This window comes from Phascolarctos cinereus, unplaced genomic scaffold, assembly GCF_003287225.1.
Source record: "Phascolarctos cinereus isolate Bilbo 61053 unplaced genomic scaffold, phaCin_HiC Scaffold_5;HRSCAF=322, whole genome shotgun sequence".
NCBI classification, from domain to species: Eukaryota; Metazoa; Chordata; class Mammalia; order Diprotodontia; family Phascolarctidae; genus Phascolarctos; species Phascolarctos cinereus.
In genome coordinates, this window is record NW_027555958.1 from 72,392,522 (window position 1) to 72,414,557 (window position 22,036).

A 22,036-nucleotide genomic window follows, 5' to 3' on the forward strand; every position below is an offset into this window, starting at 1 on the left:
AAGAACAAATTGTAACAAATATGCATAGTTAAGCAAAGCAAATTCTCACATTGACCATGTTAAAATATATGCAAACATGTGTGCGAGTGAGCACACACACACACAAACACACACACACACACATTGGGACAAAGACTAGTAATTGAAATCAATAAGTACTGATTTATTCTGTCTGTTGTTTTCATTTATATTACTGTAGTTGTGTTGTGTATACTTTTCCTGATTCTTGGGTCTAAATAGATATTTTTTGGTTCTATATAGATATTCTACACAGATAATTTCTCTCTGTATTTTCTCTCTTTCTCTTTCTCTCTGTGTGTGTGTGTGTGTGTGTGTGTGTGTGTGTGTGTGTGGCATATGTATTATAATATGACCAATGAAGGAATTTGCTTTGTTTGACTACTGATTCAGGAAGCAGAATTACTGATTTAAATTTAGATCTATAATTCTGCTTCCTGAATCAATCATCATTCTGGCAGGAGTTAAATAGTATGTTTCATCATTGGCGCTTTGGAATCACACATGTTTATTTTATTGATTACAGCTCTTATAGTTTTAAAAGTCTCTTTACAATACACAGTTGTTATTGTGTGAATTTTTCTACTGGTTCTATTCATCAATTTATAAAAGTTGTCTTAAAAATTGTTCATTTTTATAATATTGATATAGCAGTATAAATCATTTTTCTGGTTCTTCTTACTTCACTTTGCATCAGTTCATACCAGTCTTAACAAATCTCTTTACAATAAAATTTTTTTCCTCATTTCTTCCTACACAATAGGATCTCATCACATCCACATATCACAATTTATTCAGGCATACTTCCAATGATAGACATCTACTTAGTTTCAGGTTTTTCCACTATATAAAAAAGCTGCTATCAATATTTTTACATATACTATTTCTATTTTTATTCCCTATTTCTTTGATCTCCTTTGGGTATTAACATAACAAAATTTAGCTTGAACAAAGGACACGGAATGTTTAATAACTCATATTTCCAAATTGTTTTCCATAATAAAATGGTTGTCCATGTGCCTGTTTTTTACTTCTCTTATAACTTTTGTCATTTTCTTTCTTTGTCGTCTTCGCCAATCTGATGGATGTGATGAGGAATCTCATAATTTATTTAATTGGCATTCATCTAATTAATAGTAATTTGGCAATTTTTCCATATATCTATAAATATCTTGTTTCTTCTTTTGAGATCTACCTATTCACACACTCAGACCATTCATTAATTGAAAATTGGCACTTGTGACTTTCTCATTCAGCTACAGAGCCTACCTAGGACCTAGGGTTTCCCAGTCACCTGAAGAATCAAGACCAGCTTTATCTTTCACTCTGAACACGCATTGATGAGGTGGGAGAAAAGATGGCAGCAACTCCGTTTATTTTTAGCAAAGCACTCATTTATATAGTAAAATAACAAGAACTCTGTGTCATGTTACAATGATGTATAACCCATGCTGTGCTCAAGGATAGTGCATGCACAGTCCTTGCACTTACCTACCACCAATAACAAATACACTGTTAATGACGAATGAGTAACTAGGGAAGTTAGAGATGCATAGAATAGAGCACCGAACCAGGCAATCTTTGCTCATGGACCAATATCCGAGAAGGACCTCAGCCCTTCAGTGAGATCTCATGAACCATCTGCGGCTCTCTACATCCTTACAGATCCCTAACAGGAACTTATCCTGAAACTTTTATCAATTCCTTATATATACTGAAAATGAGATATTCATCAAAGAAACTTGCTACAAAGATATTTTCCAGTTTATTTTTCCCCTTTTAATCTTAGCTTTATTGGATTTATTGGAGCAAAAAGCGCTTTATTTTTGTGTAATCAAATTATCTTTGAAGATCCTCTCTATTCCTTTTGGTCATTACCTTTTCTTATATTCATAGGTCTATTAGTTTTGGAGTTTGAAATTATTTAGCAAACTGTTCAAATCTTTTGAACCCTTATTCATTTGGAAATGACTATTGCTCATATGTATCTTATTTCTTTACACATTTTTGATATCAGACTCTAATCAGAAATAGTTTATGCTAACATTTTCCTACTCCACTGTTTGTCTTCTTATTCTACCTTCATTAATTTTGTACTTCTTATTCTAGCTTCATTTATTTTTATATAACTAAAATAGGCTATTCTTTTTCACCTAATTTATCCCTTTTTTATTTAGGAAATTTTTCTTTCTGTATATTTTTATGAGAGGTATTTCCTGCCAGTTCCTCTATTTTTAAATATCACCTTTCATATTTAAGTAGTATGTCCATTTCTGACTCATTATAGTGGATGAAAAAGTGGTAGTCTAAATTTAATTTTCGCCAAAATACTTTCTAGTTTTCCCAGGCATGTTGAAAAGGTAATCCTTCTTCTTACAATAATTCAGTCAGGCAGTAAGCAATGTGCCAGGCATTGGAAGGGGTGGGAATAAAAAGAAAGGAAAAACTAGCCTTAGACCTAATAAAGCTAAATTCTAATGGGGAGAAAATGTGTAAATAACTAGGAACAAATATACATCTAGTAAATGTAAGATAATCTTATAGGGAAGGGCACCAACAACTTGTAATTCTTTTCTAGGATTTTTCCAATACTAGACTGCTATATTTATTTTTTTATCCTATTTATATAATCTATTCCATGGATCTATTTTTCTATTTTTAACCAGAAAAAATAGTTTTGATTATTATATTTTTATAAATGCTTTGTGATTTGGTAATGCTATGCATCTTTTATTCCTACTTTCCCTCCCATTATTCCCCTTGAGGTTCTAGACATTTTATTCCCCTAAATAAATTGTATGATTATTCTGTATGATACTGTAAAGTAACCACTTGGTCGTTTCATTGGAATGGTATTATATCTAGAAATTATCTGTGTATGTATACATATATATAGTTGATTTTAAATTTAAACGTATATATATATATATATATATTCATAAATTAATTTTGGTTAGGATTAGCTTTCCCACTAATCCCCCTAAATATGATCGCAGTGACAAATTTTATATCATAGAGCACACCATCAGATTTCCATCAACAAAACAGACTGCATTTGCTTAGCCACACATTATCTTTTCCTGTGTATTATAGACAGCCTTTATATAAGATGCTCCTTTTAGTTCATCTTAGTAGATTCAGTCTACTGTTCTTAGCTCAAAGATAAGATCTTTTTAGATCTTAATTCCTAGAATGTCACTGTCTCTCCCCTCCATCCAGTTTGGCTCATATATTTTAAGAAAGGACATTTCACAGTACTGAATCTATAAGAAAAATATTAGCATAACCACTGACATTCAGAAAAGGGATTGATAAAATTGGATTAATCTGAAAATAATGTGTGATATACATCTCCTGTGTCCAACTGATTCTACAGGCAAGAAGACTTTCCATATTAGGGAAGGTCTCTTTTTTTTAAAGTTTCTTTTATTTCTGTGACATCTAAAAAGGCAGTCTCGTTGGTCATAATAAATAGTGTGGTAATATCAGATTCAGTTTACTCAAGTGTCATGTAATAGAGGCCTTTGCTGTGAATATATATATATATATGTATATATATATACATACGTATATATATACATACATACGTATATATACATATATATATGTATATATATACATACGTATATATATACATACATACGTATATATACATATGTATGTATATATATATACATACGTATATATATACATACATATGTATATATACATATATATAAATATATGCATATTTATATAAAGAGATTATACAATATATCATTCAAGAAATCATGAAAACTATAGAGTAAATTAGTCTGCTCTGTACATAAGCAATTATAACTTTTTCCAGGCTGTTGATTCCATTTATGAAATTTAAATCTCTGAATAATCAGTCATGGTACTTTAAATAATCCCACAAATTCCCATCTTATTATGGCCCCTCAGGCTATTAGGATCACAACATCACTGGCTGTTGCCCTTTCTTTTGTTTGCTACAAGATAAGCAAGATTTTTTTTTCTGTGTAGGAATCCTAAGAGACTACCATTAAATACTTGAATGTGCCCCAATGTAGCCATTTTAAGCATGGGGCTTATTTAGGTTCCAGGAATTATCCGGGAGTGGAACTACATGGATTTTAGTTGTCCAGTTTTTCCAGAGAATATTGTGTTGGTCTTAGTAAAGTAGATAAGGGAGAAACAGGCTTTTAAAATGGTAGTATTTTATTGCAGTTAAACTTATCTGAGTAAACCTCCTTAAGATATAATGGAGGTAACTCAGTAAGAACAAAGTACTAATATGAACTCATAAAAGAATAAAAATACTGATATTGCAATGAAAAATGGGCAAATCATTACAAATTTCTGTGCAATACAGTTTATGACATTTACAACAGGTCTGTTTAGAGTAGGAAAAATGCCAATGTTATTTATATGTCCTAAGTTTATAATTCATTATTGCTATACTGAATTTAGCAATTATCAGAGCTTTGGGGGCATTAAATTTAAGCTGGTTCATCATTTTTGGTTCTGCCCTAATTAAGAATGACTATGTGCATCCCCATGAATCAACAAGAGTAAATGACAATATAAATTATGGCAAATTTGCTCATAATTATATGAGTTTATCTCTGTAAAGGATATTTTTGAAGGATATGTGGACATGAGTGGACATGAATGGGCCTGTGGTTTAGACAATGCTTCCAGATGGGAGAACAGCTTGGCAAGTACTAATATGCTCTATACCTTTCTTACCACTTATTTTGCATTTTAGATTTAACAAATTTTTTGAATTATTTACAGATAACAACTTTGTTGCTGAATTGATGGAATTAAAACAATTAGATGAAATTTGTTTTTTATTAAAAAAATCTACTTGAGAAATATGATTTGTAGGTAAAATAAATTATCAGTGGGTTAGCTAATTATTATGAGCTCTCTATGGAGATCATAAGTTTGCAAAGGACACAAATCTTTACCATGATATTCTTCTCCATAGTGGATTGTTTTTCAGTATTCACCATGAAATGTAGTATTAAGAAATAAGCTTGAGACACATAACTTATGTGAATTTATTGAGGAATGTGAAGGTAAAAAACAAAAATTTTTGATCTAATTATGAATTGATCTAATAAAATGTAGGAGTGTGACAATTATAACTACAAAACCAATTTGGACACTATTAGAAATGCCTAGGATATAATATGAATATAAAATGAAGATGGTTGATAGAATTGCAGCTTTCAACAGTTTTCCTGGAAGAAAAAGTAGGTATTTTCTTTTTTTTGGGGGGGGTAAAAGAAGGGCATCTTAACCAATTATAATTTGGACCAATTTTAATTTAATTTTAATTACCATTATAAATATTTCAACAATTAGTAAGTACTTACAATTGAGAAAATCAAATTGATTTTATTTGTAATTGATTCTGTTCTGTATCACTGCTGATATTCTGTATAGCTGCCTAAGTCAAGTTTCTTTGTCTCTGAATTAAGTTCAGAAGGTTGGTTTTCTTCTCTGATTTAAGTTTAAAAGTTCAGTTACCCTATAAATCACTTTAAAAGAAAAACTTTTATCTCTATACTTATAGCTGCCCTTGTACAATTAGAAGAAATCTGTTTTCTATATACCATTAGTTATTTTTTGCAGATCAACTAAATCAATCAGAATTTCCTAGATGGAAAGAAAGATTATTGCTAGCCTATATTCCCAATTTCCAGCCAATCATGTTGTCCCCCGTGCCTGTGATGCTTCAGACTTTGCACCCAATCACATTGTTTTCCCCATCTATGATGCTGCCTTCTAGTTTTTAGATACTCCTCCTTTTGTCTGTAAAAATGATCTGTCTGCCCTCATCTGGGTTTTTTGGCTTGCTGAGGAGTTAAAGACCTCTTTTATTGATAACTGCTAGACTTACCAATAAAATGAACATGCTTTGGACCTTTGTGCCTCAGTTTCCCTCAATTTCAATCCCAACACTATATGTATTGCACTATGCTAGAGAATAGAGATATAAAGAAAAATGTGTAAAAATATTTGTCCTCAAGGAGCTACTAATCTAGTAGGCCAGTGACAGAAACACCTACTATAGAAATGTTCATTGAAAGGGCCACATAGAGAGATACAAGCAAAATTTTACAATTAGAAGTGGGAGAAATTACTTGTGGCTGGGGGGGCGGGTTAGGGAAGCAGAATCAAGAAAGTCTAGTTCAGGAAGAGAATACATGCAATGGAACTTGAATTAGGGTGTCAAGCATGGTGCTTTTTTGAATGCTTAGGAATATATACTTAAGCCATCTTAAGGCTTTTGTGAGCTGCACTTAAATGCTGATTTGGTTCCAAGTGGATATACAAGATCACTGGGAAGGACTGGAAATATGGCCAGGGAAGGGTGGCAGTAAGACTTTCCTGAAGCTCTCATTGTTTCTTCTCCTTGAAAAGGGGCAGCCTTTGACCAGAGACTGGCTATTATAGTCCTTAGTCAGGATGCCTATAGAAGGGAAGAGATGAAGATCAGATCTTTGATTTCATCAGTACAGAGAAATCCAGATGATGAAACTCACTTTTTCAAAGCAAATCAGTACTTTCTCTGCAACTTATTATCTTAGAGAGATACCTAGAGCAGTGAGAGTTTAAGTAACTTGCCCAGAGTCACAAAGCCAGACTATATCAGCAACAGGATTTGAACTCATGCCTTCTTGATTTCATGGCCACTCCTTTATCTATTACACCATACTCTTTTGCTAAGGAAGACATATTCTATGAAATAACAATTCTGGAACCATATTTCACCAGGGTTTAAAACAGTATTCAAAGAAACCAAGCCCAGAAAAAAGCTATACAAGATCAATGTATAATTCCCAGGCTAGGACTTAGAAGAACACAATCTATAGCTGGCCCCAGCAGGTGTTCTCCCTGCTAACCACCCCTTCCTCCCCCTTCTACAGTGAATTAGGATGGTCCTTGAAGAAGATAACTAAGTGTTCTATAATGATCTTTCCTGCAACTAATTTGTCTATGTCAAGAAGAAACACATGTTTGCAAGCACAGAAAGACTGAAATAGAATGATATGCTAGACCAGAGAATAGTTCTACATGCATCTCTACTTTGGGAAGTAAAGGGTGACGATGTTATGTTTCCTGCAGTTTGCAGTATATACAACAAAGAGTAGAAACAAGTTTTTGTGTTGTTGTTTTGTTTTGTTTTGAGTTGGATGCTACTCTTTCCTTCCTTGTTGGCTGATGCCACTTTAAAAAACAAACAAACCTGAAACTATTTTTTTTAAATATAGAGAATACCTAAAGAAGAAATTTAATCTACCAATGAAGATCAGTATCTACACTGCAATTAATAGAATTAGAGATTTTCCTGGCCAATAAGGGGCTAAGCAACTTTTACAGGGTCACACACTCAGTATGCCAGATATCATTTTTTTTTGTGGAGAAACAGGGATGCATTTAAGCATTTAGGTCCCTATCCCTCCTGCTCCTTCTCTTTCATTAGCTGCAAAGGCCTGTGATTTTACTTTCTTAAGAACTTGTGCATACGTGACTTTCTCTCTTCTGACAATGCCATCACCAGGTGCAGGCCCTATCACCTCTTGCCTGAATAATTGCAATAACCTGCCAGTTGGGCCCCCTTACACAAGACTCTCCTGACTCCAGTTCATCCTGTACTCTGACGTCAAAGTGATGTTCCAAAATCATAGATCTGACCATGTCACACACAATCCCGCCTTAGCAAACTCCAGTGGCTCTCTATTACAATGAGGATGAAATATAAATCCTTCTTTCTGGTGTTCAAAACCCTTCAGAACCTCTCCTCTCCTTCATACTTTTCTTATACCTTACAACTTCCCTGCCTACATATTCTGTGATAGAGTGGCTTGCTGCTCCTCACAGAAAAGAATGTATCTCTATACTCCAGGCACTTTGTCAGTCTGTCCCTCAAGTCTGGAATGCTCTTCCTCCTCATCTCTGCCTCCTGGCTTCCTTCAAGTCTGAGCTAAAACCTTGCCTTCTAGAGGAAGTCTTTCCTGATTCCCCTACATTCTAGTGCTTCCCCCCTGTTAATTATTTCCAATTTATCCTGCATATAGCTTATTTGTATGTAGTTGTTTTCACGTTGTTTCACCCATTAGGCTATGATCTCCTTGAGGGCAGAGATTGTCTCTTACCTTAATTTGTATCTCTAGTGTTGAGCATAGTGCCTGGCACATAGCAGTTGCTTAGTAAACATTGAGTGAATGTGTGTCCCATATGTTTGTGCATGACTGTTTTTTTGCTTTCTGGCTTCTTGTTTCAATAAGGAAAATTTCTTTTCTTTCCTTTTCTTTTGCTTTTCTCTCTGGTTTGCAGAGAAGCTCAGATTTTTGACCCCTCCCCCTACCACTCTTGATCACAGAGCTCTCTTACTTTTTCTGAGGGCAAGGAGCTTCAGAAACATTTTTTTTTATCAGCCTAAAACTCAACAAGTAGCACAGTAAGAATGATCAAAGGGGAATATGTAAAAAGTCTTTCTTGCTTTGTCTTGTCTCTGATCTGTAACTAGCCACTGAACCCAGATGGCTCTGGAGGAGAAAGGGCAGCCTCTACTTCTGTTTCCAATTGTGTGTGTGTGTGTGTGTGTGTGTGTGTGTGTGTGTGTGGGTTCTCTTCTGAAGCTTATCTTTGTTCATCTCTCTTCTGTGTATGAGGTATTATTAGAAGTTATTTGAGCTAAGTTCTTAATGCAGTCATTTTTTGAGTTAATATCCCCTTTGATTTGCATATTGGTCTGAGTTAAAATTTTTCTAGAACAATTAATTTGTATTTCAGTTTTCTATGTATAATACATTTACTCACCTAGTTAAAAAGAAACAGTTGGGGGAATGTGTGCTGTTGGGTGTAATCAGATTCCTCCAGCCATTTAGGCTTTATTCCTTCACAATTATTTGCATGTATTGTGAATCCCCTTACTTATGTATATGTTATTTCTCCCCAGTAGAATGTAGGCACCTTAAATATATATGGGGGCAGTTTTGTTTTCCTCTTTGTATCCTTAGCAACTAACACAGTTCCTGGCTCATGGTCGACACTTAAATTCTTAGTGATTTGAAGACACACTACTGCCAAACTCCAAAGACCTCAAGTTAACCAGACTTGTGAATTATGTTTAAAAAATATATGTTCATGATCTTAGTCTTGCTAAAAGGAGGAAGATTTCAATAGGAAGCACATTCCAGAAGTTAGGGATAGCATGAAGGATGACACGGAATTAGAAAAGGGCAGAGAAAGTTCTAGAAATGAATACTCCCAATTTCTTTGGACAACAGAGTACATGAAGTAGAAGAATTTATTAATAGACTGAAAAGGTAGGTTAGAGTCCTACAGTTGAAGACCTTTAAGGCTCATGAGGAGGGTTGGGCATCAGCAAGGTGATTTAGGCAAAAAATATTGTTTGTGGACTGTGGCATCTGGAGTGCATATGTAGAGACACCAGATAAAAGCTAGCATAAAATCTGAAGCGCTGAAGTGGGTAAATCCTGTTTGTTTCATGGTTCAAACTCTATTATTGCATGTCATAAATGTTTTGGCTCCTTGTCAGTTGGACTGTGGACTTATTTAACACTGGCATTAGCTTTAATGGCTTTTATCAATACTGTTTGGAAAGTTCCTGGATTATGGGTTTATTGTTTTTGTTTTTGGAGGTCACTTTACCTCTGTATTATCTTGTTGACATCTCTGAAGAAGAATAACTAGGAGATTAACCTCTGAACTTACTCTTAAATCTTTGTTCCAACATATCCATGAGGGATTAAAATGGGAACAATGAAGGTATGGAGACAAATTAGACACTTTGAAACTGACCAGGTGAAATGGAATGAGGATAACCTAGAGTGGTGGCAGTGGTGGTAAAAAGGAATGGATGGAATGGGGAGTTGTTATAGAAATCAAAAGAAAAAGAATTTAACTGTATTACTCTCCTATTCAATAGATTCCAGGGGATTCCTATGATTTCTAGAATCAAATCTAAATCCTCTGGCATTCAAAAACCTTTTATAACCAGAACCCCACTTACCTTTATAATCTTTTTATGCTATCTTCCTCTCCTTTCCTCAAAAACTGTCATCCAGTGACCCTAGCCTTTTTGCTGTTCCTCAAACAAAACCCTCCATCTCCATATTTGTCCTCCCTGCCTAGAATTAATTTTCTCCTTATCTCCATCTCCTGACTTCCCTGGCTTGTTTCATGTTTCAGTTAAAATCCTACCTCCAACACTTAGCTGTTGCCTATCTCCCTTAAGATTAGTGCCTTTCATGTGTTGATTATCTCCCATGTTATTTTGTATATATTTTATTTGTACACAATTTTCTCACCTATTAAACTGTGAGGTATTACAGAATATAGACCAGCACTTTGTACAGTACCTGGAATACTTGTACAGTGCCTGGAAAATGCTTGTTGACTTGAATTCACAAATGATTGCATGCATGGAGTAAGAGAGAAGAATCAAAGATGATCCTGAGGTTTGGAACACAGATGACAGGAAAGTGTGCTGATATTATTAACAGCAATGGAGAATTTAGGTGGGAAGGCATATTTTAAAAAGGGAAATTTCAGTTTTGGACATGTTCATATCCTGTTTCTCAGAGACCCAAATCCTATATATAGAATTGAGTTCATGAATTCATAGCACTTTTTCAATATAGATTACTTGAGGCATGTGTGAGCTAACCTCACCTGAGTTAGTTTGATTCTGTCACTTGGGGAGAGCTAATTATTTATATGCCCTCAATCAGCTGCTTGCTAAAGGCTGCAGATGTTGTGATTACAGATGCAGGAAGTAAACAATAGACTTTTAGCTTTAAAAGATGGGAATAATTGGGAGATTGTAGGGATATGACCCTTCAAAAAAAACAATTTGTGATAGATGTTACAAATATTTTAAAAATATATGGTTACTATACATGCAAAGGAAATACATCAAAGTATGATAAAAGAAACTGATGTGAAAGAATGGGTCAGATAGCTGAAAGAATAAATAAATACCAAAAGCGGTTTGGAGAGGAATGAAAGGAATAGGAACCATGAGGTTAGAAAGATGGTAGCCCTGCAATACTATAAAATGTACCCAACAGTGCAAAAAGATTGCAACAAAGGATCACACAATGTGGTTAAATGCGTATGTGTTTGCATATTTTCATATTTCGATGTATCACTGTCCACCACAATGGAAACAACAATGGAATTTATTAAGCACTTACTACTTGCCAGACTGTGCTAAGTGCTGGGAGAATAAAGAAAAAGCAAAACCAGTCCCTGACCTCAAGGAGCTGCTGATACCATATCAATCATAACAAGAAAAATGCAAAATAGATGGAAGGCAACATTATTGGGGTTAGAAATAACAGGATGTGGTGCTTGAATGAAGTCTTAAAGGAAGTCCAGGATTCCAAGACTTTGAAGTAGAGAGGGAGATCATTCCAGCTAGTGCAAAGATATGGAGAGGAATTGTGTGCCATATACAATGAACAGGAAGTCTAACCGTATGGCTGGACCACCATGGATGAGAAGGGGATTAGAATGCAAGAATATTGGAAATTTTTAAAAAATGTCCAGATTGTGAAGAGCTTCAAATACCAAATGAAAGACTTTTTAATTAAACCTGAAAGTCATTGTTAGCTACCAGTGCTAACTGAGGAAGGAAGTGATATAGTCATACCTGCATTTGAGGAGAATCACTTTGGTGGCTCTAAGCAGGATGAATTGGATACTTGAGTCCGGGGAACCAATTAAAAAGCTATTGTAATAGTTCATATGGGAGATATTAGGGTCTAACTCTGAACCAAGAAGATATTTCCACCTTCTGACCTAGCTCCTATAACTCTATCTGCTCCTGCCTACTTTTAGGTGTGCCTCTCACAGAACACATTACCACCTGCCAAAAGATTAAATCTCAAGTGACAATCTTAACTGGTGCCTCTATAGACCTCTTTCCAGTCACTGATGCTCTCTGCTTTGACTCACTGATCAATGGTTAACATAAGTCCATTCCCTTTTATACGACCCGTCTCACTGATTATGAACGCCTGGCTGTTGATATACTACTGCTTATCCTCCTCTGGCTACCCCCTAACAGTATATACTTTGTCCAACCTTCATCTCTTTCCCCCAAATTTCCCGTTCTACCTAATTATTCCACTGTGCTCTCTGGAATGCCAGCTCCATAATTAACAAACTTTAATTTGTTTTAAACCTCTTCCTTTCTCACTTGTTCCGTCTTCTACCACTCACTAAGACATGACTCTCTGCTGATGACAGTTTTCTCAGTATCCTTTATAGTACTGGACAAATCCTTTTATTAAGGGGATTTGTTCTGTGAAGTTTGAATTCAGTCAAAGAATCACACCTGAGGACTTAGAGTGCCACATGTGACCTCAAGGCCACAGGTTTCCCATCCCTGGTACTGGTTATACTTTGTCTCATAGCCCCCAACTACTGGGTGAGGTGGGGAATTGGAATACTCTTTGCTCTGCTTTGCCACTTCCAGACACTTCATATACTACTTAAACTAAATTACTTCTCTTCCTTAGAGTTTCACATAAACTAAATTTTTATTCAATCCAAATCCTGATGGATATTATCTACCATTCCTCAGGATATTTTCCATACTTCCTCTATGACTTCATCGCTTGTTTAATAATCTTTTTCTCCTCCCTGTCTCCTACTTTCATACTAGGGGACTTAAACATACAAATACTTACTCAAATGTCCCAACTTTTCAGTTGCCCATTCTACTTAATTCCCATGACCTACTCCTCCATCTGTCCCTCTTTTATCTTAACCCTTTGGTGAACCAATTCAATTCTATACTATCCTTTATACCTGGGTCTCTTTCCACCTTATCCTGTCACCTTGCCAAGGACCAGCACTGGATTACTCCCACCATCTACTACCTTTACTCCTATTCATTTATAGTTGGTCTAAACTAGAGAAAACCTCAAAACTACAGATTGTGTCAGATTATATAATCTCAACTGGGCTCTCATAATTCTTTTATGCTTCATTAATAAATTTACTATCCCACTCACCAAAAAGGTGATTCACCAAGAGTTCTCCTCCCCTCATTCTCATCTAACATCACATCATTCACACATCTTTCTCCACTATCTTTTCCTTTGCTGTGGTCTCAGATAAACAGATTTGCTTTCTCCTTGCCATATACAACAATTTGAATAACACAAGCCTATTCTGCACCCACTAGAAATCACAGGAGGTAATGGAATAATGTATTTTAGAAAGCACTACCATCCTCCCAGTTATCTTTCTTTACCTCTCTGCATCATGCTGACCACCCTCTCCTTCTTGATACTCTCTTCTCTCTCTTTTTCTCTCTCTCCTACCTGTTTGGTTTTTTTTCCCCACAGATTTCTTTGTAGGATTCTGTTGTTAGCCTTCTTTGCTTCTCTCTTTATACTGTTTCTCAGTGACCCCATCGATTCATATGATTTTAGTTCTCATATCTATGTAGATGACTCCCAGATCTATATTTAGCCTTTTTTTCCCCTCCAGTTCCACATCAATTGCCTGTTGGACATTTTGATTTGGATGTCCCATAGACTTATCAAACTCAACATGACCTAAAACAGAATTCATTATCTTTTCATCCAACCCACAGTCTTCCAAATTAGGATATTTCAACAGTAACCAATCAGTTACCCAGATTCACAATCTTAGTGTTATCCTCAGCTTCTCATTCTCATTAATATCACACATTCCAATCAATTGCAAAATCCTGCCATTTCTATAGCACTACTTCAACTCTTGAAAGTATCCATTTCTCTTTAGTTTGGGTTCTCATTATTTCTCACTTAGACTAATGTAATAACCTCATCATTGTTCTCCTTGACTCAAGGTTCTCCCCATTGCAATCCATTCTTCACACAGATCTCAAGGTGCAGGTCTAACTTCACCTCTCCCCTACTCACTAAGTTCTAGTGGCTTCTTATTACTTCTAGAAGCATCACATATAGATTCATCCTATCTTCCTAGTCTGATTATACATTCCTTTCCTTCACGTACTCTTCAGGTCAATCAAAATGGTCTTTTACTGTCCCTCATGAAAGTCTTTCGCTTTTTATATCAGTTACCTTCGATTCTTGAAATATACTCCTTATTCAACTCTGCTTCTTCCAATCTCTAGTTTCCTTCAAGACCCATCTCATATGTCACTTTCCACATGGAACCTTTCTTAGTCCTTCAAAGCTGTCAAATTACATCTATTTTGCATTTGTTTTGTATACATAAATGTAGTTAATTTGGATTAGAGAATTTCCCAAAGAGTTGGGTATACATTCTGGCCACTGTCTGAGGAACAGGTGCTCTGGTCCCCTGCTAAAGGACATTCATCACTCAATGTTTCATGACTGAACTCTTGATCCTCATGACTGAGGTGGAATAAAAGATGATTAATTATCAAGTCAGGAAAACTTTTACAATCCTTAGAATCCTATAAAAGTTGAAGAACATCTCTAGCCTTTTTCTGTTCAGTAGGACATCTTAGTTCTCTATCAGTTTTCTCTTGGAATTCTAGCATGGTGGGGAATGAAAATGACAGCTACCAGTACATCACTGGAAACATTCTCTGGTCCAGGCAAACCTGAGATTGAACTTCAAGTACCTGACTGCCTCTTTTGCTTTGTATTTCTTTCTGAGCATAAGATGCTAAATAATATTGCTGAGATATGGATATTTTCATCCTTGATGGATACTTCCTGATTTTGAGGTCCTTCCTGCCCAGTGGGAATTGCTTCCTACAACACTGCTTCTTTGAGGAGAGGATGACCACATATAGGATTATTCAGAAACACAAAGGTGTAAAGAGGGCCTGTGTGACTAGGAGATCAGTACTTTATTAGCTACCTAGGCAAAGATTGGAGGTGAAAGTGAATTATTTCTTGTTGTTGTTCATCCTTCCTTTTCAAAGAGGATTAATGGTATCAGGGGTGACTTGCACATGAATCAGATTTAAGTGAGGCAGAGTTGCCCAAAGTCCTCAGCCTCACTCTTTCTTCCTGAGTAATGGAAGTCCAGTGGCAAGACAAAAGTCATGACTTCTGGTGATGGCTTAGAATACAGTGGATTACCTTGGCGCCTTTACCAAGCTCTAAGTGTTCCATAGTGCCTCCCTCAGCCACCTTCCTGGCTGTCAGAACAAATTGTTTTCATTGGCCCATTCTGGTGGGGGGGAGTTCACATGCTTGGGGTAGACATCCCCCTAACTCACCAACTGGTTTGAGGCATGTTGGTTATTCTCAACCTGGCTTGGCCCATCTGCCAAGACAGTTTTATCGAGGTGTGGCTGCTGCACACGCTATAGCTTCTTGGAGTCACAAGTAAGAGTTGGGGGAAAAGGTGGACACTAAAGATGGATGAGCAGCCCTAGAAAGGGCTCAGCAAGACTTCATACCAGAGGTGCTCTTAAGCAGTCCCCAAAGTATCTTTCTGTTTCAGAGACATTATAATAATGATGGAGCTGGATTATTGCTTCTCATTGTAAAGTATTTGTTAATTTTTGCTTAAGCATCTTTTGTGCTTTAGATGTTTTTGTTGTGAAAGAATTAAGTAGCTACCTCTTACAGATACCTGTACTGAATGCTTTTCATGGAAGTCCTGTTGAATCTTTTTTGGGGAAGCCTTAGTTAGACAGGGCCCAAGTTTTACTTTAGAAATTTTCCTTGTACTTCTGGGATTCCACTTGCAAGTGGTGGCAAAGTGATCCAGAGAGTGAAAGAAAAGTCTGTTTAATAAGGACTTTCTAAGGATTAAACCTTGCTCCTTATTAGTTCAGAATAAGATACCCTGGAAGAAATGATACCCCCTTGGGTGGTAGGTCACATGTTGTTTTCCCCCTTCAAAGAATATAAGCTTCCTGAGGTAAAGGATTGTTTAATTTCTCTGTGTAGTCTCAGGACCTACCAGTGCCTGGCACATACTAGGCATCTAATAAATGGTTGTTGATGAGTCTAAGGAAGCTAAATGACTTGCCCAGACTTACAGCTACTAGCAAGCTTGCCGGACCAGTAGTGAAACACATGTCTTCTGATCCCAGGGTCAGTATTTTTTCTATTGCATCACAACTGCCTCAGAAGAGAATGTCTTGTATACAACAGCCATACTGCAAATATTTGTTTGATTAATGTAATGAATAAAGATCTACTTCTGTATTTCTGAGGAATCACTGAAGATGTTAGGGATTGTGAGCCCTTGGTTTCGGTGTGAAAGAGGGAGGATGGCAATGTTTTTTTTTTTTCCTGAATGGTGTGGGAATCCTCAGTACCTGGCTGCCACCACCTACTTACCTCTGTCTTAACCCAGCTTTCAAGCAAACATTTTCCCTCACAGCTCTGCTCCTCTGTGGTGCTGCATTTCCCTCCCAGGGCTCCAGCCAGCCAGCAGAAGACAAACAACCTGAGGGCGGTCTCTAGCTGCAGTCTGTCCAGCTGACCTCAGGTCGGGAATGGGGTGGGGGGGGCGGACGGGAAGGGGGCGGACTGGCCCCTCCCCCAATTCCTGTTTTTCAAGGCCTGGAATGCACCCCGGGAGCCCCGGCAGCTGTGAGATTGCTACTCTCTGGGAGAGAGGAGAGAACAGAGACGCGTGCAAGCAAGCTAGCGAGCCATAGAGCGAGCCAGCCCAAGGAGCGAGCCAGGGAGATAGGGCAGGCAGCACCGCCCACGGGGGGCGTCGCAGTTGGGACTGCCGCTCCGCCTCCTCCTCCTTCCCCTGCCCTCCCTGTTTTCCTGCCACTTGATTTTTGGAGGCGAAGACGCCGCTGCTTTCCAGTAGGGGTGAACTAGGACCGAAGGGAGGGGGAGGATTGTCTCTGAGTGACTGCCATGGCTCCCGTCCTGAGCAAGGATCCCGTGGACATAGAGGTACAGCGCGCTCGCTCGAGGATGGAGGTTCCTCTCCAGTGGAGATGTGGAGGAGGCACTGGCTGGGGGGGGGGGGCGTGTGTGTGTGTGTGTGTGTGTGTGTGTGTGTGTGTGTGTGTGAACGTGTATCTAAAAGCGAGAGTAAGACAGAGACAGAGAGACAAAAAGAGAGACAGAGACAGAAAGCAAGCTTAGAACAAGTAGCAGAGATCCACAAAACTTTGACTCAGCAGCAAATCTTTGGGGGGGGGTGCGTTGGCTAAATCTCGGAGGGCTATGGGGAAGCCGGCGTGGGCACTGACCCAGGCAGTTAGAGATACGAAAGTTCAAGACTGGGCTGTGACTGGGCTGTGAAGCTCTCCTTCTCTTGGCACTTGATTCTTTGTTTTTCGCGGAACCAGGAACTGTGGACCGTTCCACCCTGGATGACAAACTCAGGAAAAGGGTGGGGGGCAGAGAAGGAGGGGGATGCGGGGGATGGAGAAGCCGACCGCTTCTTGGGGCTCACAGAAATTAGAGGCACACTTCCGTGGGGTACCTGGACCTGGCAGCTGATCTGCTTCCTCTTCTTCCTCGTGCACTTTGGAAAGGTGAGATGGACAGGGGAGATAAGATAAAAGGGAGAGATGGGCTGGTTCAATAGCTCATGGAACAATATAACTCGGGAAAGAAGTGGGTGAAAAAATCGAGGATTTGTAGACTATACTGCAGTAAGGAGGGGCATAGGCAAACCTAGTCATCTCCCACTACCCTTCTTTCCTTTCTCCTTCCAGTCCATTCCTTTATAAATGCAAAAGGTAATGGACTGTATTGAAGTAGTCATTTTCTATTAGCTATACTTGCCGATGAGAGGGGAAGCTCTTTTAATCTCAGATAGTCATAGTTCAAGACTTTATTGACTCCAGTTCATGCTATTGGCATCTAGGGACCGGGACAAACAGGGTTTTTTAGATATCTAATACTACTCCCCCGAGGGAGGGAGGTGTTATGCCCCTCATTCTTCCCTTTCTCTTTCTCTTTCAGAACTAGTGAAACAAAACTCTTTTAACCACTTCTGTGCAATAGTTTTTCTATACTTAATGTAAAGCAAATCAGAACTTCTTAAACCACCTGTTTTAATTACAGTTACATTCTCTACTTGTATCTTGGCTTGTATCTGAAGAAAACTTCAGGTCTGTCCTATGTGTTCATTGGGGTTAGTCCATCCAAACACTCCTCTTAAAGTAACATTTAGTAACTTAACAGTTGCATCTGGTAGAAAGCTCATTTTTGGATATTCTTTGTATTGGACTGAATCCTAAGTCACATGGTGGGGGGAAAATGTCAACCCTTTTCATTATTTGACTTTTTCTTTCAAGGGCTACAAGTTGTGACTTTGATTCCTATCTCCTTATGTTTTACTAAGCATATCATTTTGTTTTGGGGGACCTGTAGGAAAGGCACTCCTATCACTGTTATCTGCTTCAGAGTTCAGTGTCACAAGGGGGGGGACTTTATTGCAGAGTTTTTTATCATCATCTTCTGATTTTCTTCCTTCCTTCCTTTTTTCCTTCTTTCTTTTCTTCATTCCTTCCTTTCTTCCTTCTTTTCCTCCTCCTTATCCTCCTCAGTTACTTCAATACATTGAGGAGAAAGATGCCAGTGAAACAAATGTAACTAGCTTTATCTCACATTGCCCCAACTATGCAATAACTTATTAAGCATGATGTTATAGAATGGTGATAGGACCAGGTCAAATAGTGATTTTTCAGCTCTTTCAAAAGTCATTTATTAAGCTTTTATCCAGACAGCAAGTCAATCAATAAACATTTATTAAGCTCCTACTATGTGTTAGGCACTATGCTAAGCCCTGAGGATATAAAGAATGGCTTAAAAAAACTGCTTTCTCCCTGCTCTACAGGAACTCGAAGTCTAATGGAGGAAACAAAATGAAAGTAACTATTATAGACATCCACAGAGTGAAGAGATTGGGAAAACTTCCTGTAGAAGATGGCATTTTATCTAGAACTTGAAGAAAGCCAGGAGGCAGAGACAATGAGGGAGAGTACCTCAACTGTGGGGGATAGCTAGGAAAAGCTGTTTAGAGCTCAGATATGAAGTGTCTTGTTCCAGGAGGAACAAGGAGGCCAGTATCATGGGATGGAAGGGTTTGTGGGTAGGATATAAGGTTGGAAAACCTTAAAGGTAGGAGAGCGCCATGTTGTGAAGGAGAAATCATTTTTATTTTTTATTTTTTTAGTTGACCCTGGAAATGATAGGAATACACAAGCATTTATTGAGTATGGGGAATGTGTGTGACATAGTCAGTTAGGAAGATTAATTTGACAGATGACTGGAGGATCACTTGTAATGTGGAGGAATTTGAGGCAAAGAAACCAACCAGCAGGCTTTTACAACAGTCCAGGCTTGAGGTGATGAAGGCCTGCCCAGGGGTGGATGGAAGTGCCATAAAAGAAAAGATGGCATATATGAAAAATATTAAGAAGGCAAAATCAACAGGACTTGGCACAGGATTGGATGTGGAGATTGGTGTGAGAGATGGTGTGGCATTCAGGATGACATGTAGGTTGCAAGACTGTGTAGATGAGGAAACAGAGGGGGAAAAAAAACCCTGTATCTACTCTGAAAATATCAGGGAAGCAAGGTGGTGCCATAGTGGATAGAGTGCTGGGCCTGGAGTCAAGAAGACTTCTCTTCCTGAGTACAACTCTGGCATTAGACACTTAGTAGCTTTGTGATCCTGGGAAAGTCATTTAACCCTGTCTGCCTCAGTTTCCTCATCTGTAAAATAAGTTGGAGAAGGAAATGGCAAACCACTCCACTATTTTTGCCAAGAAAACCCCGGATGGGATCATGAAGAGTTGGACATGACTGAAGAACAATAACAGAACCCTAAAATTGCTTGTTTTACTACTATTTTATAGAACACCAAATTCTTCATAAATGGTCATTAGAAGATGCTTCCTGTCAGAGTGTAGAAAGAGCTGGCCTGAGAGTTAAGAAGCCTTAGGTTCAAGTTATGCCTCTGAGACATACTGGTTGTATGACCTTAGACACATCGCTTAATGCCTCAGTGCCCCAGGCTCTCTTAAGCCTATACATAGTTGTAGAGTAGGTTATGATCTACCATTGTTAAGGGAGGATTTTCATATTCTGATATGCCATGCCAATGAAACAACTGATCTAGTCCAAAAAATTAAAAGCAAGGAGTCAAAGTCAGCATATTTGATTTATTCTTATGTTTTATCCGCCTTCAAGCCCTATTTCAATAAGATCATGCATCAGTTTCAAAGCTGCGGCTTCCACAATAATTGCTTATGCAAAATCTTTTTCCTCCTTTTCTGAAACACCTTCAAAGTCCTTCAAGTATAGCTCAATTTCCATTCATTAGTATTCAAGGATGTCTGTAATCTTGTGCCAGTCCACATTTCCTGCCTTCTCTCATAAATTTGGTGTTCTTGACCTCTGTATCCAGTCCTCTGCTCATAATCCTTGCAATACCAACTCCCTTTTTTCCCTGTTAAGTTCCAGCTCATCCTTTAAAGTCCATTACTATGTCAAATCATGCCAGTTCAAACAGACAGACATTTACAAATATAAAAAAGGCACAGTCCTTGCCTTCAATGAGCATATAGTCTACAGAGGAAATAGAGGAGATGCTATCTGAACTGAGCCTTGAAGGAGATGCATGCATGGAGATCCAGGCATGGATGATGACTTTCATGCTGGCAGGAGGTTGCTGGTTCAAACTGGGAAACAGCTAATACTTCAGTTTGGCTGAAACATAAAATGCATGAAGACGAATAAGGCTAAAAAAAAAGCAGATTGGAGCCATGTGGTAGTTACACTTTAAATGTGTAACTAGATAATCCATACTTTGTTCTAGAGAAAATAAGGATCCACTGAAGAATTTTGAGCAAGAAAATGACATGATTCTGTGTGTGTATGTGTGTGTGTGTGTGTGTGTGTGTGTGTGTGGCATATCATTTTGACATATATTGGCATATTATTTTGACAGTTGTGTGGATAATGGATTGGTGGGGGGAAAGACTAGAGTCAGGAAGAAGTTAGAAGACTATTAAAATAGTCTAGCCGGTATCAAAAGCTCAGTGTAAGGTAGTGGTATGTTATGAATGGAGACACTGAGATAAATATGAAAGCTATATTGGAAGTAGCATAGACAGTATTTGACAGCTAATTAGGTAGAAAGGGGAGGGCAGTGAGATGAATGGAAATGTTAGATAACTTAAAGGTCTGGGGCCTAGGCTACTACTACTAATAACAATATTAATAATAACTAGCATTTATATTGTGCCTACTATGTGACAGTCAATTTGTTAAACGCTTTACAAATATTATCTTATTTGATACTTGTAAGAACCCTAGGAAGTAGTGGAGGTAGAAGCTATTATTATCCCCATTTTAAAGTTGAGGAAATGGAGGCAAAGAGTGATAAAGTGATCTATCCAAGGACACACAGCTAGTAAATGCTAGAGTTCACATTTGAACTTAGGTCTTTCTGACTGTAGACCCAACACTCTATCTACTATGCCTCTTAGCTAGGAGGTGCCATTCATAGAATTAAGGCAATTGATGTCAGCATCAAGTACATTAAGGAAGATAGTTAATTTGTGTTGGGACTTACTGAGTTTTAGTTTCTTATAGTACTTTTGGGTACATGAGAAAATGAAAGGATTGGACTTTATTATCCCTAAGGTCAGTTTTAGCTCTAAATATTATCATTTGTCTCCCAAGCAATGGGAGATAAATAGAATAATATCTGACAAATTTACAGTTTTAAAGATGTAAGACAAATTCAGGGGAAAGATTGTCTCTGTATATAAATGAGGGTATGCAGCTAGGTGGTGCAGTGGACAGAACATCAGCCTTGGAGTCAGAAGGACCTGAGTTCAAATTCAGCCTCAGACACATAACACTCACTAGCTGTGTGACTCTGGACAAGTCACTTAACCCCAATCACCTCACAAAAAAAATAAATGAGGGGGTATCTGTGTGCCTACTCTTTGCACAGACAGGAATCTTGAATTTATAGTAGCAGATGAAATAAAAAAGGAACTCCTAATTTACTTCTTATTTCTGAGATTCATATAGAATCTACGTTT

At 37.8% G+C, this 22,036-nt stretch overlaps 1 protein-coding gene across 3 annotated transcripts in view; it reads left to right on the plus strand.

The window, feature by feature from the left end:
* Positions 1-16,593: 16,593 nt before the first annotated feature.
* The window catches only part of DPYD (dihydropyrimidine dehydrogenase), a 1,011,926-nt gene continuing 1,006,483 nt past the window's right edge, over positions 16,594-22,036 (plus strand). For 2 of the 3 annotated variants that reach the window (XM_078155001.1, XM_078155002.1), the window contains exon 1: positions 17,324-17,503. In XM_078155001.1, the coding sequence (XP_078011127.1) occupies positions 17,339-17,503 (165 nt within the window). In that variant the 5' untranslated portion in view covers positions 17,324-17,338. Of the gene's footprint in view, positions 16,914-17,323; positions 17,504-22,036 lie in introns of those variants that run through there. The other variant, XM_020999593.2, reaches the window with a different exon arrangement.